This window comes from Lichtheimia ornata (genome assembly GCF_029851405.1).
Source record: "Lichtheimia ornata isolate CBS 291.66 chromosome Unknown scaffold00012, whole genome shotgun sequence".
Lineage (NCBI taxonomy): Eukaryota > Fungi > Mucoromycota > Mucoromycetes > Mucorales > Lichtheimiaceae > Lichtheimia > Lichtheimia ornata.
In genome coordinates this window covers 173,391-190,807 of record NW_026695332.1, presented here as the reverse complement: position 1 = coordinate 190,807, position 17,417 = coordinate 173,391, and the positions used below count along the sequence as shown (strand labels likewise).

The following is a 17,417-nucleotide window of genomic DNA, read 5'->3' as shown; positions in this document are numbered from 1 at the left end:
TGGTAGCTCAAAATAAAAGGGTATGAATGATTCAGGGGCACGCTCCATGCCTGCATTGGGCTTAGCCGCTGCATTTTGTCCTACTCACAAACCCTTCCATCACAGCAACTCCTTTTCACTTTGCATACTCGCTTGTCTCTTTTCCTTCTCCTCCTCCTCCTCCTCCTCCACTCAAATCCTCCACTCCAATTCACCATTGAACATGTTCGGTTTCAAATCAAGCTCGAAGGATAACAGTAGTGCGCAATCGAAGGCATCCAGCGATGCAGATCAGGAGCCTGTCACTCACGACCCTATCTTGACACCACCAAGTGACTACAAGCCCCAGCCCTCTCCATTTCTTGACGAGTCTCAGCAAGTCTTTCTCATCAAGATACGAGAGTATGTCCGAAGCATCATGCTTCCTGAAGACCATGAATATTATGCAAGTGAAAAGGGATTCTTGACTGATGCCACCATCATTCGATATTTGCGTGCACGCAAATGGGATCCTGAAGCAGCCAAGATCATGTTGGAGAACACAATCAAATGGCGCCGTGAGTATCGTCCTGATCAAATTGATCCAGAATACATCAAGTCTGAGGTAGGTTAATTATACCTGCATATCACACACATGGATTAACCAAAGAAAACTAGGCTGAAACAGGCAAGATGTACTTTAATGGCTTTGACAACTGTGGACGACCCGCCTGGATCATGCGACCTCGATTTCAGAACTCCAAAGATGAGGATAAGCAAGTCAAGTATATTGTCTTTTGTCTCGAACGTGGTATCCGCCTTATGCCTCCCGGCGTCGAAAACTTGGCTATCGTCGTTGATTTCAAGGATGCATTGTACGCCCAAAATCCCAGCTTGTCGACATGCAAAAAGTTCTTGGATATCCTAGGCAACCATTATCCCGAAAGATTGGGCGTTGCTTATGTTCTCAAATGTAAGATCGGATAAGGAATCCTCACGATTTGTCAAACTCACGTTCTATTCTCCATACATCTTAGCCCCGTGGTTCTTTTTCACAACTTTCAAGCTTATCTCACCTTTCATGGACCCTGTCACCAAGGCCAAAATCAAGTTTGCACATGATGAGGATAAAGGAAAATCCAACAACAGCGACTGGGTCAGCTTACGAGATTACTTTCCAGCCAAGACATTAGAACGTGCTTATGGAGGAACCTTCAACTTTCAATACAACATTACAAACTATTGGAAGGCACTTTTGGAGAAGACTGGTAATCCTTACAAGGTCGTAGATTACTTGTAGATAGACAACAACTTGCAATTTTTGGAGATAAAGATTAGACATTCTAAATACATATGCTCTCGCTTTACGTGGCTGAAGATCGTAATTGATTTGAGTCATTCTTCCTGCTTGCCATCACTAATGCTATTATCATCCTCCGATACAATGGGAGAAACTTGTTAATGCTGTGTTACCTTGTATGTTATTAATGACCAAGCTTAATGAAGGCGTTGACCTGCATGTGGTATCCATGGAATGTTTTATGCAGCTGAACAAACTCAGCCATCCAAATCAAGCCATACATGATCGCCTTACCGCGATATTGGTAGCACATGTATAGCTGATCCGAGATCGGAAATGCCTTTACATCATCCTACATTCTGCCTACAATGCAATGCTATATATACGTATGCTTCTTTACTAATAGACTCATGCACCCACGTATAACATAGTGGCTAATAACAGGATCGGCGTATCAGCTTACATGTACGATGCCACAAGCACACCTTGTAATCTTGACCGCGCCTTATTGCAAAAGGGTAATGGCGGCTTTCGTCAGAGTCTTGACGGCTCGCTCTATTTTTTTTTCTCTTTGCTCACATTTCAATCATCGGCAAATTTTCTTTCTCCAATGTCGAGGTTCCTTCGCGTAAAGAACCACTCTTTGAATGCCTCAGGCTATTCAGGAGATAATGATAACCTTCATGGCAGCTTACGCACACGAATCATAAGCTCAAGGGTGGGAAAGCACACAGCAGATTTCTTGGAACGAAAGCTCTCGGCTGTTGCTAGCAAGTATCTCAAGGGACCTTGTAAACAAGCACGACCTGAGATCATCATCCAACAGCTTTTGCATGACTCATCCGATACAGCCAGCACCTATTCAGGCTCCACAATCACCACATGGCGTGGATCGTTGAATACTGAAGATGCTGCAAGAATATTGCCGACCATCTCGCCTAACGAGGTACAATACCAAGAACTCATGTTTGAGCTCATGGTTACGGAAGAGGGTTATTTTACCGATCTTCGAAATCTGATGGAGGTAAAGGATATAAAGCTTGGGTCATATGGCATCTTGTTTAACACGCTGGATACCAGGATTTTGCCATTGCTATTCTAAATTGGGAGCACTTGCCCACTTGTCTACGGGTAGTTCTGGAGGGAATATCGGACATTGCAAAGTTACATGGTTCCCTCCTAGGGGAGCTACAAGAGACCGATGCAAAGAATGGCCGTATTATCATTGATGCAATTGATTTGTTCGAAAGATATGCAAGTAGTGGATATCGATGATCAAATTGGCTATGGCGCTAACGGGCTTAGATTCATAGATACCTCACTTTTTCAACATTTACAAGGATTACTTTCTCAATTTTGAGCCGGCAAATAATCTCATCGCTGCAACGTTGGAAGATCCACATGATGCTACCAAGCGAGAATTACGTGATTTCATCCTTGTGAGTGATATTACCGAGAAAGCAATCCAATGTCTTGACGACTCATTCACAAAAAGGAACGCATGTCCGAGCCTAAATATCGATCCCTTACGTTACAAGCATTCCTATTGAAACCAGTACAACGGCTTATGAAGTATCCTTTGTTTTTGAAGGTATCGTCGTATCCATACATAGGCTGACGGGGAAGAGGGGAACAGGCTCACCAATGCATGTTAGAGCTTGATAGATACCCTTCCTCCAATGAGTGATGAATACTACCGTCATATGGAATGCATGAATAATTTAGATGGTGAGATTCGCCGATTTGAGGAACACAAGAGCCATATGGAACACCTCATTGAGATTCAACATCGCACAAAAGGACTCGAGGTGAGATTAGCAGCTCTTTTGAAACCACATGTTTAACTCACAAATGACACCACAGGAGTATGCATTTGGATTGGCAGATACCAATCGATATCTGGTACATCAAGGGTGGCTCACACTGGTGCCTGGTACTCGTAGCACAATCCAAGGCAAACTTGTGTACAGCTTTGATCAGCTTGCCACGTATCTGAAAAGCCAAACCAACCAAGTTTACGTTTTCTTATTCAATGACCTGATTTTATTCACCAAGGTATTATGCTTTTACCTTTGCGTACATGATCCCTTAGACTTACGTAATCAATCCGCAATAGATACGCTCAAAGCGATTGAGTGATATTGAGATATCCAAGCCTAATTCCACCATTGGGCCCCATCCAGCAACTTTATTTAAGTTGGTTTTACCTCCATGTCAACTAACCTACCTTGATCGATGCGTCAAAGCCAAGGTTTCATCCAGCAAACCATCACTTTTGAACAAAAGCGTCCGCTTCCGATCGAATGTATTCTCATCATCCAGCCACATTACGCCATCACGATCCTATCATGAACATGCCATGAATGGACAGGATGAAATTGAGCCTCTTCAGTTTATGTGCGCTGTCGCTCATAAGAATGTTACTAATTTATGTTTGGAAGCATCATCCATCAGCGAAAAAGAGTACTGGTGCAATCAACTACAATCAGTGTGGGACCAACATTGTAAACGATAGATATCTATAACAACTTTGAACCCTCAAAAAGATATATTTATTGGTAGCCTTTTGCAATTATGGTATACATCTGCAGGGTGGTTTGATAGAAAAAATGGAGGATGGATGCGGTATTATCGCAAACAATGTCATTGGATACCTACCCTGTGGTTGTGGATTCGATCGAAGCAGCGCAGCAATGAGTGATATGTCAACCCTGAGTCGTCGTCAATATTACTGGGGGTGTGTCATATAGATGGACCCTTCCATGCAACAACGTGGGCAACCCTGACGGGGATCACTTTACGCGAGACAACCCGCACACCCGCATGATTTCTATAAATGCGTAAATGATCCAGCTCCTTGGTAGCATTTTTTTCCCTTGCTCAACTCTCATATTACACGCGATCGATCGACATTTCGACTATACTTTGCTTTATATTTGATGTGTCCAGACTTCACAACATTGGAGCGACGATGCACCGAACAGGTGTGTCACTGCGATTGGCGGCTGACTATAAGGGAATGCGAAGAAGCGTATGCCATGCGGTATATTCACATTGTCAACATTGTGGTCTCCGGCTTTGCAACTCTCTTGTGTAAGATAGTGGATAGTAGGGTCATTTTATTTTGCTTGTTTAACATGGTATATACATTAGGTATCTTCTCCTTGGCTTATCGCATGCTGTACAAGAAGGAAGCGCTCTGGGGCCGTAGACCTGGTACAGGAGCTGGCTTTTTGCGTCCGAAACCAATCAACACAATGCTCCTGTTAGGCATCTTTTTCAATGGATGTAGGTTGATGATCAGCTGATCTCATGGTACCATCTTTTGTAACTAACGTTTCTTTTAAAGTGCGCATGACGAGCAGCGCGGTGATTGTCAGCAATGTCCTCCCAAGCAACTATGCAATACGATTATGTAAGCATTGGATGGGGGAAATGATGGCAACGTTTTAATCGTAAAAGCTTATCGACTTGTAGTTGTTTTTGATATTGCATGGCAATTTGGTTATGGTGCGATTGTTCTATACCTGGTGGGGGTGTCTCAAGTTATAAAGCAGGTGAGATAAAACAAGTGGGACACAAGGTATGATGGTGGCAACTGATATTGGGTTCTACTCTATTGTAGAGCGTTAATGCTTCGGGGTGGATGCCTTCCGCACTCTTTGTTGACGTTATTGGATGTACTTTGTTCTTGATCCCTTTCATTTTCAACAACGTTATTTCGGTCCTTGCAGGCGTATTCGCTGACACACATGTCCGAACAGCTACCATCCTCATCCGAACCCTTTACTTTGCTTGGTTCATTGAATGCACTGTATTGAGTGCGCTTATCGTTTATGCTGGTGCACGGCTAATCCGGATTCTCAAGGAAAATCATCGTAAACTCATGAACGTTATTGCCGCTGAACACATGACTGAAATTCGTGCCGGTGTTGCCAAGATCCGTGCTCAAGTGATTATCCTATCTGTCGCCCTTGCCTTATTCGCTATCGCACTGTGTCTACAAGGCGTGCTTCGCTCAAGGATTATGAGCCATACGACAGGCAATGTGATTATCTCGGTGCCGTGGATGTATATAGGCAGCATCACTACGTTTGCATTCTTATTGGCGATCCTCATGAGGTATGTATTGCATGGTTGTTGCGGATAAGAACGTAGTGAGTCAAGTAAATACTTACATGAACATGTTACAGCCCAACCGATATTATGCAAAACCCTGCATTTGCAAGCTTGCGAAAAACCTCAAAGGATTTGAATACGGCGAGGAACATGAATGATTTGGAAGCACAGCGTCAACATCAGCCATCAAGTAGAGAAGAAAGCAGCATCCTTAGTGGCATATCAAAAGCCTTTGACCCTGATGAATCTTCAACAACGGTTGATTTTGAGACGCCAACCAGAGATCGCAACTCCTTTATTACAGCCCATGATGATGGAAAGTCTGAAAAGGCTGTTGTTGAACACATGGATATCAACTGATTGGTGCACTTGCCAGCTATTACATTCACCTCATTGTTAAATACCTTTTATACCCTACTAATGTAGTATAATACCTATTAGCTAAGATACCCTTTATATAATAACAATGATCACTATTTCTCCTTGGGAACCATAACAAGAAGATCCACAAAAGACTCATATTTCTTTAGGTCGGACAGCAAGCATGCGTTTCAAGGTTGGTTTATGTACATGAACAGGAAGTAGATATTATTGATTCGCAACCAAAAATGTTTATCTCCTCGTAATAAAATGATCAATGCAGCAAGATTACCAGTTGTTAGCTTACATTAAATAGTACTTGCCATGGCAACAGCCTATACAACCATGCATATGTACAGTAGATTGCAGTGAAAGTTGAACATGAAAAGATAATTTCTGGTGGCCAAGGTGTTTATTGTTGGACATTCGCGTGGTAGTATTGGTGAACTACTTTTTTAATTGCTGGTGTGCAGACTAACGTTGATGAGCTAGCTATATTGCATAGAAGTGTCTAGATCGCCCCTGCTTCTTTCATCGTCGCCGGATCCACCGTATATGGGATGATTTGAGGTGGGCAGTTTAATGATGGTGGTGGGTGGTGCAATTTTGATTGGCGGACGTTGTAATTTTGATGGGCGAGGACAAAGTGGTGGCGATGGTGAGTTAATGTTGGCGGATGGATGGATTAACGTTGGTGGGTGAGTGAATAATGAGGAAGAATGATAGAGGGTGAACGAATAACAAGGAAGAATACAATGATAGTGATGATATTGTTGATTGTAATAAAAATAGCCATGTCAGCAAGAAGCCATCACAATGCTCGTTCACTGTACACAATCGGTAATTGATGAAGAAGGTACCATGTTCTTTTACCTTTGGTAGGGGGAGGTCGCACCGTTGGTTGTACAAATTTAGGAGTCTAGCTGCATAAACTAATCGATGCGAACAGACATAATAGACGCCAATCGCCCCTCACAGTACGTCATGAGGAACTTGTTCGAGGACCAATTGTCGTTATCGGTTCAAGTGTAAAGGATATTGTTAAGGCACACACTGTTACCAGCGGGGCGGCGTGGAGTGCACAAATCAGGAACAATGAAAGGAACGACCTTCTCCCACTCCCGCTTCACAACGATGCAAGGTAAGTCCAACTCCATTTACACTCTCCACACCACTAACTGATGTCATTGCCTTCAATGCACACTGTCAATGGGTGAACAGGTGGTCAATGGTGACACATTCAGTTACAACAAGCACGTGTGCGATCTACCCATGACACAAGCTTCCATTCCAATACAACATGTAAGTTCAATCGCTGCAATTCCTTTTATTGTTCATGTCGAACATTGTGGTACTAAAGTACGCGTCTAGGTTGATGTTCTCTCGTTTGTACAAGGTCCAATGAGGCGTCGTGTGCATTCCTTACCGAGTTGTCCACAATGAGGGTTCTCAAGACGTCTTTGCATTGCCTCTTTTGGGTATGCTGACAACAAAAGCGTGTGGGTTGGTTTTACTTGTTATCTCACATTGCGTTTATGGTAGGTTGAACATGTTGAATGATGGTACCTCTGACAGCAACAAGACATTGATATTAAAGCAAGAGCGCTGTACGATGGCTCAATGGTATGCATGGTATTGGATCTACAAAGCGAAACCTGTTAATTAACGAGACTTACAGTGAAACAGCAGCAAGACAACATGGATGGCATGGAGATACGGTTTTATTTGAGACAATGATGCTATTGAGCAGCACCACAAGGTAAGAGGTTCATTGTGGGATTGGTTGGATCCAAGTGAACTTATCAAACGCCATACAGTGGCAGAGCCTCTTTCGGCGATACTATTATTATCAAGGCTGCACGTCAAGGATGTCATTGTATAGTACTGTGCTCTCCTGGGGAATTTTGGCCCGGAAACAGTGTGACTCAAGATGCGATGGCAAGGCCAATTTGAAAAGGCATCCGCTGTGCACACGGCCTCCATCCAAGTACGGCTATTGATTTCCTTGCCTACAGAGAGAAGGTGGATATCTCTTATGATGCCAATTTCAGGATCCAATGAGAGTATGGTACATATGGTGGCATACCTTGGCGCTGCAGGTTGATTATTGTATTGCCTTCGGATGGCGTATTTGGTTGCAATTCCTTGTGATCACCATGGTTCAGGGCGTCGTGTGCCTTCCTTACCGAGTCGTCCACAATGAGAGTTCTCAAGACGTCTTTACATTGCTTCTTTTGCGTATGGTGACAACAAAAGCGTGTGGGTTGGTTTTACTTGTTATCTCACATTGCGTTTATGGTAGGTTGAACATGTTGGATGATGGTACCTCTGGCAGCAACAGGATACGGATCTCAAAGCAAGAATGCTGTATGGTTGGCTCAATGGTATGTGTGGTATTGGACCTACAAAGCGAAACATGTTAATTAACGAGACTTACAATGAAACAGCAGCAGCACCTACTGGATGACTTGGAGATACGGTTTTATTTGAGGCAATGATGCTATTGAGAAATACCACAAGGTAAGAGTGTTCATTGTGGGATTGATTGGATTCAAGTGGACTTACCATACACCATACAGTGGCAGAGCCTCTTCCGGCAATACTATTATTATCAAGGCTGCACGTCAAGGACGTCATTGTACTGTACTTTCCTGTGGAGCTCTACATGTTGTGCCCGGGGACAGTGCGACTCATGTTGCGGCCTCAGGGATTTAAAAATGCATCCTCTGTTCGCACGGCTCCATCGTTTTACGGCTATTGATCTCCTTGCCTTTAGAGAGAAGATGGGTATCTCTATTGATGCACTTCATCGCGTCGATCCACAGGAGAGTATGGTACTATGATGTTTCTTTGGCTGTGCGCTTTTATTATTACTATACATCCTGATGGCCTATTTGGTTCCCAAGTCTGCGGGTGATGATTGCATGATTCAGGTATGTAGGACTCTCATGCTTTTTGGAGACCTTTGCTGAAACGCCTACCATTATTTAGAGGGACCATTGCAGAGAGCTACTTGGCTTTTGGTGCTTTGGAGTTTACAAGATCACAGCTATGATTGCTAAGTATTGTTGGATGAGTTTGGACAATTGTTTATGGTGCATCTTTTATAGGTGAATCATGTCAGCCATGGGGAAGCGTTTATGTCTTTTGGTGGTGTCAACCTTTATTGCGTCTCGGGTGGTTGGTTACCAAGCAACGGGCGATTTCTCTGAAGAGTGTCCGCCAATGCAAGTCTCTTGTGAGTGGATTGTATCAGCAACAAACAACAGCATGCATATCTTTGGTGCCATATCAAACCCTCATCCCATCATCCATCTGGTGCTTCCCATTACCTGCAATTTGGTGAGCCTCCTGAAACAAAGGTCCCTTATCGATCGATCATGTCAGCAACAAGGAGCAGGTTTATACCTTTGGCGTCAGCAAGCTTTCGATCATCTCGTGGTTCTGATTATCGGCAATTCCTTTGATGGATCTCTACAACTATACGCGTCTTATGGATGGATAATGTCATCAACAAGCAATGAGAGTCCGCGTTGACATCTTTGGTGTTACCAAGGTCATTTATGCATCTCCTCAAGGCATTCATCGTCAAGCTGCATTCGATTTCCAATGAAAAACGATTGCCATTCACATCGCTCTTTAGCCATATGTACGTCACTCCGCAGCTAGGATCTGGTTTGGGCTTTTCGATGCACAATGCTTTCCCGATTTGCATGTGGTCTTGGGCAGCAAGGATTGTCTCGTTGTCTCTCTTTGTAAGGGCTCTTCGGCATCACGTAAGTATGCTCTCTTTGGTGGTATCAATATTACTCAATCTTCTCACTGCATATGCCCATAAAGTATCGTTCCATCGCTTTCAAGCCGAGTGCCACCGTAGCGGGCCTTATCAACAAGCGGACGATTGCAAAGAATCGGCTTGATTTGGATATTTTCGTGCATATGGCTATCATTGGTAAATAGAGGATGATCCGTTTTTTGGCTCCAATCCCAACCAACCTCCTCTTTTATTATAGTATGTGTGCTATTCAGCAAACTACTTGTATTTTGGTCCCTTGGAATATTCATGGATGCAGCTATCATTGCTAAGTATCGTTCTATGGATTCGGGAAACTGTTTACCGTGCATCTTTTATAGGTGAATCATGCCAGGGTCAAAGAGCAACGTCGACAGCATCCTTCAGTGTCAGCTTGCCTTATTACATCGTTCGATGGTTTTCGTTACTGTACCACCTATTGGACACTTCCTTTTATAAGCATCTGCAGCGGCAAGGCAACAAGTTCTATACCTTTTGGTGTCGCCAAGTTTTGTTTCGTCTTATTGTGGTCCTAGTTGTTGACAACCCTTTCAATGGGTATCCTGCAGCATGCCTGTTATCGGTGGATCATATCAGCTATAAGCAACAAGCAGCAATGAGCAACAGAGCCCTCATCTTTAGTGTCAACAACATTTACTTGATCCCTTGGTGGTTCTCGTCATTGGCAAATTGATTTCAAGAGCCCTCTTCACCGCACGTATCTTATGGATGTATCACATCAGCAACAAACAACAATGTTACGTGTCCTTTTGGTGCTGTCAAGGTGTATCCATCTCTCATGGTATTCATCATCAAGTATCGCTTGGAGAAACAGCTATCAGAATTGGTCACTGTGTCGACATCTCTACAGCAAGGAAACGTGTTCTGATTACTAGGTGGCATCAGACATCGTGGATTCTCATATGACACTGGCTAAGTATTGTTATCATTACCTCAAAGATAAATTAGTGATATGCAGTTTTATAGGCCCATCATTCCATCAAGCTATAATTTCGCATGCTCTTTGGTGCCATCAAAGTCTCTCCTTACTGCTGTCAATGGCGAATCCTATTGAATTGGAAGACGAAGATCAACATTTGAATTTGGGTGGGTGTCTCAGAAGCAAGCAAGCGATCTCTATCTTAATAGTTGTGGTTGTCAAGGATACCGTTTCCATGGTTTTGGAAATCAGCTACCTGCAAGTCGTCTCTTTATCGGTGGATCTTCAGAGCAATGTTTTTATCGGTGCCATGGCGGATCTCATTCCTCAAGTACTTGTATGGATACCTTGGACGTACTCTTGCAAGTCAATATCCTCGCGTATGCTATTTCATCAAGACCGGTTTTATTTGTTGCAGTGCATGATGTGTCTCTCTGATGACGCCAACCCAAAAAGGTCGCTTGATGGCAGCAACTACTGATATGGCGGATGTTTATTTGCTATGGGTAGAACGGGATGGTGCCTTGCTCTTTTGTGTAAAGCATCGTTGGCAGCTATGATTTACATGCGAAAGTGTGGTCAGCCCTATCTTGACCCTATCAATTGCATTTCACTCCACTGGACAATGACATCCACAGCAACTTCTTCGCTACGATTTATTCGCAAACGATGACAGCACATACATAGCAGCTTGCACTACTCATTGTTTACGCGCTGTGCAGCGAACATGCAAATCGCTTCGCTCCTTTTTCAAGAGATTGGTGACAACGAGCAGCCAGTTCCAAGGGAATGTCTTCCTTGCGTAATATGGCAGCAGCATGTTGATCAGCTTTATCCATCACACAACAGCCATGTCATATAATCATTACCATCCTCTCTTCATCAACCCAAAACACGCGTCATCTTCCAACAGCACACTACCACAGGAGATTTGTATCATGAGTTACCCATATCAAGGCATAGAAAAGTATGAATGGGTCTGTTGATCAAGGAATGATAATTAATCTCGTGAACCATAGAGCGTGATAGTTGACGTGGAGTATACCATATCTGATGGCCATTGATATCCATTATCAAGTATGCATCAATACAAGCAACTCTCGAAATGCATGGCGTATACCACAACGTGATTGGGCTGCCACAAAGAATGACGAAGCAAGAGATTAACCAATGGCTGGGTGGAAAAGGATGCATATCAGCAGCGATCACATTGCCCTTTGATCAACATGTTGGCCTTGGAATGACTATGGGTGGATGCAATCAAGCGCATTGGATGGAAATCCTTGATCGCCGTTTTTATTACTTAGCGCGTCATCATCAAGAAGGATGGACCATGTTACGTGGGCACGGCTGTGGATGATGTTGGATTGGATGGCATTGTTGAGAAGAAGTCTCTTTGACGAAAGGCGGTTTACAATCATGGATGATCTTGGAATACAGAGTGAAATCAAGCAGCAGCTGATTTGGAACCTTTGGTGATCTCTCTGATGGCAGCAACCAAAGACACAATGATACCCATAGACTATGTGTTTCACCCATATTTACTCAATTTGTATATCCTGTTCCCAGCCCTATTTACTTGATAAATGCCTACATTGAAAATGGATATTGGATTCAACATAATTAGCGTATGGATTCCAGCTCATACGTGTAGGATGTGGATCGCTTGGTTGCTTTCGGGTTGAAAGGGGGAAATAGAAATCGAAGGTTGGAAAGCAAGGTTGGTTCATTTACATCCTCGTAACGAGATGCTTTTGCTCTTTTGGCAAACATTATTACATTCACTAAAGCGTCCCAGCTCACATACATAATGATAGTAGAATAGAGGCAGTGGGGACCCTCAAACACTTGTATTGCAAAAAACATTTGAGAGTGATGATGCCCAACATGGGCTTGATTGTTCCAGGCGCATGGTTCATTGTATCTGGTCTTCATGCATTATACTCAAGAAAGAATGAGCATACAAATAGTGGGTGAGTGAATAACTAAGAAGAACAAAGAAGGGCAGTGCATGCATAACAACCAACATCGCTACCATTTTTTCCTCACCCACTTCTCTCAATATAAAAGCTACTTCACCAGCATTAATCTGTCCACCTCCAATATAAAAAAGCTAGCTCACCAACAATAAACCTTTATCCACCATGCCTATTCTAAGACGTTCTATAGGTTTTCTTTGGATCGAAGATTTCACCACATACGATTGTCGTCTTTCTTTTTGGATCCACACAGGAGATATAGACGACGTCCACGAAGAATAGAATAAGACCACGAAGGATAGATAGACCACGAAGGATAGATAATAGACCACGAAGGATAATAACCACGAAGGATAAGATAGCCACACAGGCAAATACAAAGAGAATAAAGAGAACGTAAGATGATGATTTATTCTATGATCAGGTCCACTATTTATAATTGCATGATGGGGCTAAGTATATGAATATGGGGCTAAGTAATATGGATGTGGCGAAGTAAAGATGATGGGCGCAGCATAAAAGAAATAACGATAAAGATGTGTAAAAGATAATACCGATCAAGAAGATCAGGTATGTTGCTGCGACACGATCACGTGATCACACGCAATCTGTCGTATAACCTTTTGCGTCGTCTGGCGGTATGGCACCGTAGCCAGGGATGTAAACACCTCTTTACAACTACCCGCTCAATATAGACAAGAACTATGATTCACCGGATCAAAAGCTAAAGATTTATTCTCGGCGTTGCAGCAGCCTTTTATAAAGGCTGCTCAGCACCGCAGCATGTGCAACATTACAAATCTAAAATATCATCCGACAAATCCAAAAACAAAAACATTACACCATCCTTTTCAGATTATGTAGAACTTTTAACGCTCCTAGGTGGGCTCGAACCACCAACCTCCTGATTAACAGTCAGACGCGCTAGCCAATTGCGCCATAAGAGCTTCTGTTTCAGCGAAAAATGGAATGCAATGAAATCGCAATCAAGTTCCAAATCGAGAAAACGCGCAATACGCATATCAAATGATAGTCGTAATTCCATAGAGCACTGTGTGATTGACGAGATAATTGTATGGGAAGGTGGGCAGGAGCAATTTGGGATTAAAGTGAGGGAGATTATGGGATTAAAGGGAAGATCGCTGGTTTCAATTCTCCGACCATGTAATAAGATAACGCCTATTCTTCTCTTGTTGTTTTGGATTGCAGCATACAAAGTAAGACGTATTTTAAATGGGTACGCTTTATATGGTGAAGTAGTGTACTGATTACATTCATCTCTTTATTGGATTAATGGATTGCTTACAATAAGGGTGACTGCAAGTCGATGAGTGATGGAAGTGGAACACAAAAAAAGCACGATTGCATGAATATCCTTGGACACCCTTTTCTTCCCGACCTTGTAACCAAACAAGCAGCGGCATTGTAACAAGCATTCAGCATCGAGCTACTTGAACGCATCACTGGCGTCATTGGAACGATCATGTCGGCAACATTGCAGCTTCAGTCAATTTCGGGCATCATTACCCAAGTACGAGAAACGTTAGGTGAAGTGCCACCAGCGCTTATCGGTGCATCAACTACGGTGGTTGGCGATAAGGCGTATGTCTTTGCAGGGCGATTGGTGGCTACAAGGAAGTTGACTAACTACATGTATATTCTGGATCTAAAGACGCTTGTATGGACACGTTACGTTGCTCCTTTTTTCTCTGATCAACCACCTCGGCCACGTTACTTTCATTCAGCATGTGCATACAACAATTCTATCGTCATTTTTGGAGGAATCGGTCATGTTGGTACATCCAAGGAGCGCCTATTAGATGATGTATGCGTATTCGACATTGACACAATGTGCTGGAGAATACCCGACATACCACCATCCGAATTTGCACCACAGCCACGTTACGCTCATCTTGCTGTTGTCACGGTCCAAGATTGCATGTCGATTGTTGGTGGGCAAGATATTGACAACAATTATATCGGTGATGTGAATGTACTTGACCTCAAGAAATTGGAATGGCGATTTGGCAAGACACAAGAAAAGCATGTGGGCGTTTATCAATCCGTAGCCGTGGCAACACAACCCAATACACCATTGCCAGCTATGCTCAAAGAAAGTCTTGGTGAAATACCATCAGATGAAGCAGTGGATGCAGATCGAGAGCCGTTAATGGATGAAGTGAATGCCAACCAGCGTGCGTCTTTAATGCGAGGGAGATATGGGCAGCTGATGCAAAATCCTGAGGAGCCTAATCCATTGTATCTTTACACCAACATGAACTTTGGACGACATACCAAGCATGAACTTTTACTTGTATTATCGCCAGCGTCACCACGTACCGTAATTGAAGATTGCTCAGTGTATATGAATGGATCGCCTATGCCACCAGCTTTACGATTCCCAACAGGGCATTCTCTTGGACACCATCTTATTCTATCAGGCACACATCTTTCAGCACATACCCACGAGTTTATGATATGGTCACTGGATCTCGGCACACTTACATGGACACGCATTGACACGGGTACCAGGTTTGCCTCGGGATCATGGAATAGGGGTGTGCCTTACGAGAATGCGAATCGTATGCTGGTATTTGGCAACCCATCACGCAAGCTCCTGGATGATTACAACAATCGCCTTGTGAATTTCGATCATGTGGCAACAGTGGATCTCGAGGCATTCGGCGTATACAAAATGCCTCAAGCAACATGCTCTTCCTTGGCACAAGAAATGGGTCTTTCATTGTTGAACGAGCCAGCATTCACAGACTTTTATATCATCACAAAGGAGCACCAAACGATAAGAGTCAACTCAACAGTGATGCAACAACGATGGCCGTACTTTGCAGACATGATGAAGAGACACCGCCAGCAAGAAAAGGACAAGCACAGCAAGCAGAAGCGTGTTTCTATTGAGGGTCATTCAAGAAATCGAGGACCAAAGATTGGAAGTCCAAGAGGATCGATGATGTTCCCATATCCATATCCGGTTGTGTTGGGTTTGGTGCAGTACCTTTACACTGATAATCTCTTCACCACACAGCAATATCAACCACACGTCTTGTCACAGCTATTATTATTAGCCGACATTTATGGAATGAAACGTCTTCAGCAGCTTGCAACACATGCACTTCACCAAATGTTGAGTATCTCGACGGCACCTTTGATATTCGAAACAGCAGCTCTTTCTCATCAAACCAGCCTCCAGATTCGTGCATTGAAGATGATGATCACAGCCAAAAAGATGTTACAAAAGCAACAAGAATTGAAACAGCAAGAAGGAGGAGGCAATGTTCCATCCACCACAAGTACAACTACAGCTACAGCTTCGAGATTAAGGTACTCGTCAACGTTTAATACAGTGAACAACTCACGACGTACATCAAGCATTGCGGCATCTTCTGAATCAGCCGGTGGTACCACCACAGCAACCAATACAAACACATCTCCTTCAGCATCATCATTCACACCACCATTATCATCATCATCATATGATCACATTCAACATCTTCCTCCACCACCAAGGTCATCATCCACCACTAGACCTCGCGTACGTTCTTACACTGTACCCAAAAGAGGAAAATCGACAAGGCAAAAATCGTCTCCAGCGCACTTGTTGACCGTATCACCTCCTCCTCGTCCTGCCAACTCTACGACTGCTGATAACAATATCAGATCAAAATCATGGGCAAGTTCACCTGTAACACGATCCTCCACACTCAGCATCGTCAATGATCGAAATGAAGAGGATACCACACGACAAGATGATATTAGCCCTCCCAGTACTAGCAATCAACATCCATCCTCAAGAAGAAGTAAATCCTTCAAACAGAAAAGTTCGTCCTTTTTCGAGTCCATAGGCAGCAGGTTTTCCATTTCATCCCAACATCAATAATAGTAATAAACATGAGATCTGCATCTTCTTGACATTTACACACACACACACAAAGGCATGTGACATGTGATATCAGGACTACACTGCATGTGAATCAGAAGACTTCCTGCAACAGCGTCTGAATATAGTTGGGATATACTTTTATGTGGCGGCGATAACAGAATGTTGGGGAATGGATGTGAGGTGGATAGGGTGACACATCTATGCAGCTCCATGTTGTGCGACTTTTCAAGCATTTGCGTTTCCTCTATATGTATTAGAAAAGATTCGCTTATGACGCTTCCCATTATCATATGCCGTGATAGCGAGTAAAAAATAATGCATAGCTGCATCACCAACATAAAGAAAAAGTTGGGTCATTGATGAGAATAGCTAAGGTGACCATTAGCATAATAACATACATCCAATACAATAAATAATTGACATCAATTTTGACGAGCACGGCGTACAACAATAGGGAGTCGTGTCACTTGAACTTTGTTCAACCGCTTGATCTTTTGCCATAGATCTCCTTTATCGAGTACGTGGTCATCCAAGGGCCCTGAGAATCGTAACCTTGTTTTTCTTGGCTATCATGATAAGGGGGTGTTGTTGTCGTTGCTGCTGCTTAAATAATGACTACAATTTGCCTCTATAGCTATTCAGAGTAATTTGGCAAGATGACAATGAAAGAGCGGGTTCATTGTTAATGATGTTGCAGCAAACGTATGCCTGTTGTAGGTAGGCTGCACCTAAAACCGCTGAGCTATTATTCATGACAGGTGATTAGTCTCACTTTTCGAGTGCTGTTGGCGCACCCAGTAGGCATTGTTCACGCGATACGTGAGATTATTCCCTTTCTAGATGAGGAGGTGGTACAAAAAAGTCATGAATTATCATCCATCAGGTAAATCCGTCATCGTGGACATGCTAAATGAAAAGCACATGTATCTTTATTCCTGGGTACGACATCGCTCAAATTCAAACCTATGCATGGCATATACATGTATCATTAAAGCGAGGAGCATGCGTGATCATGTAGCTATTAGCATTACGTCAAGGAAGAAAAAGGCAATGTGTACATGCAAATCCAC

The 17,417-nt window shown here is 43.2% G+C and overlaps 5 protein-coding genes and 1 non-coding gene across 6 annotated transcripts; 5 read left to right on the top strand and 1 right to left on the bottom strand.

Moving 5' to 3' along the window:
* Positions 1-202: 202 nt before the first annotated feature.
* Positions 203-1,258, top strand: O0I10_003606 (uncharacterized protein; the record flags this gene model as incomplete). Its single annotated transcript, XM_058483674.1, has 3 exons — positions 203-583; positions 637-931; positions 996-1,258. 3 exons carry the CDS (start codon positions 203-205, stop codon positions 1,256-1,258), a joined length of 939 nt encoding a protein of 312 aa, XP_058345472.1.
* Positions 1,259-1,868: 610 nt separating this feature from the next.
* On the top strand, positions 1,869-3,773 carry O0I10_003605 (uncharacterized protein; the record flags this gene model as incomplete). Its single annotated transcript, XM_058483673.1, has 7 exons — positions 1,869-2,282; positions 2,339-2,512; positions 2,572-2,697; positions 2,754-2,849; positions 2,914-3,066; positions 3,122-3,313; positions 3,375-3,773. 7 exons carry the CDS (start codon positions 1,869-1,871, stop codon positions 3,771-3,773), a joined length of 1,554 nt encoding a protein of 517 aa, XP_058345471.1.
* Positions 3,774-4,197: 424 nt separating this feature from the next.
* On the top strand, positions 4,198-5,737 carry O0I10_003604 (uncharacterized protein; the record flags this gene model as incomplete). Its single annotated transcript, XM_058483672.1, has 6 exons — positions 4,198-4,351; positions 4,412-4,546; positions 4,608-4,673; positions 4,736-4,815; positions 4,884-5,380; positions 5,452-5,737. 6 exons carry the CDS (start codon positions 4,198-4,200, stop codon positions 5,735-5,737), a joined length of 1,218 nt encoding a protein of 405 aa, XP_058345470.1.
* Positions 5,738-10,453: 4,716 nt separating this feature from the next.
* Positions 10,454-10,951, top strand: O0I10_003603 (uncharacterized protein; the record flags this gene model as incomplete). The annotated part of the gene is made up of 1 exon (XM_058483671.1): positions 10,454-10,951. The coding sequence occupies one exon, from the start codon at positions 10,454-10,456 to the stop codon at positions 10,949-10,951; it is 498 nt and encodes a 165-aa protein (XP_058345469.1).
* A 2,371-nt stretch (positions 10,952-13,322) lies between these two features.
* O0I10_003602 lies at positions 13,323-13,396 on the bottom strand. Its single transcript has one exon. It is a non-coding gene; the product is annotated as a tRNA-Asn (tRNA).
* Positions 13,397-13,932: 536 nt separating this feature from the next.
* On the top strand, positions 13,933-16,344 carry O0I10_003601 (uncharacterized protein; the record flags this gene model as incomplete). The annotated part of the gene is made up of 1 exon (XM_058483670.1): positions 13,933-16,344. One exon carries the CDS (start codon positions 13,933-13,935, stop codon positions 16,342-16,344), a length of 2,412 nt encoding a protein of 803 aa, XP_058345468.1.
* Positions 16,345-17,417: the final 1,073 nt, after the last annotated feature.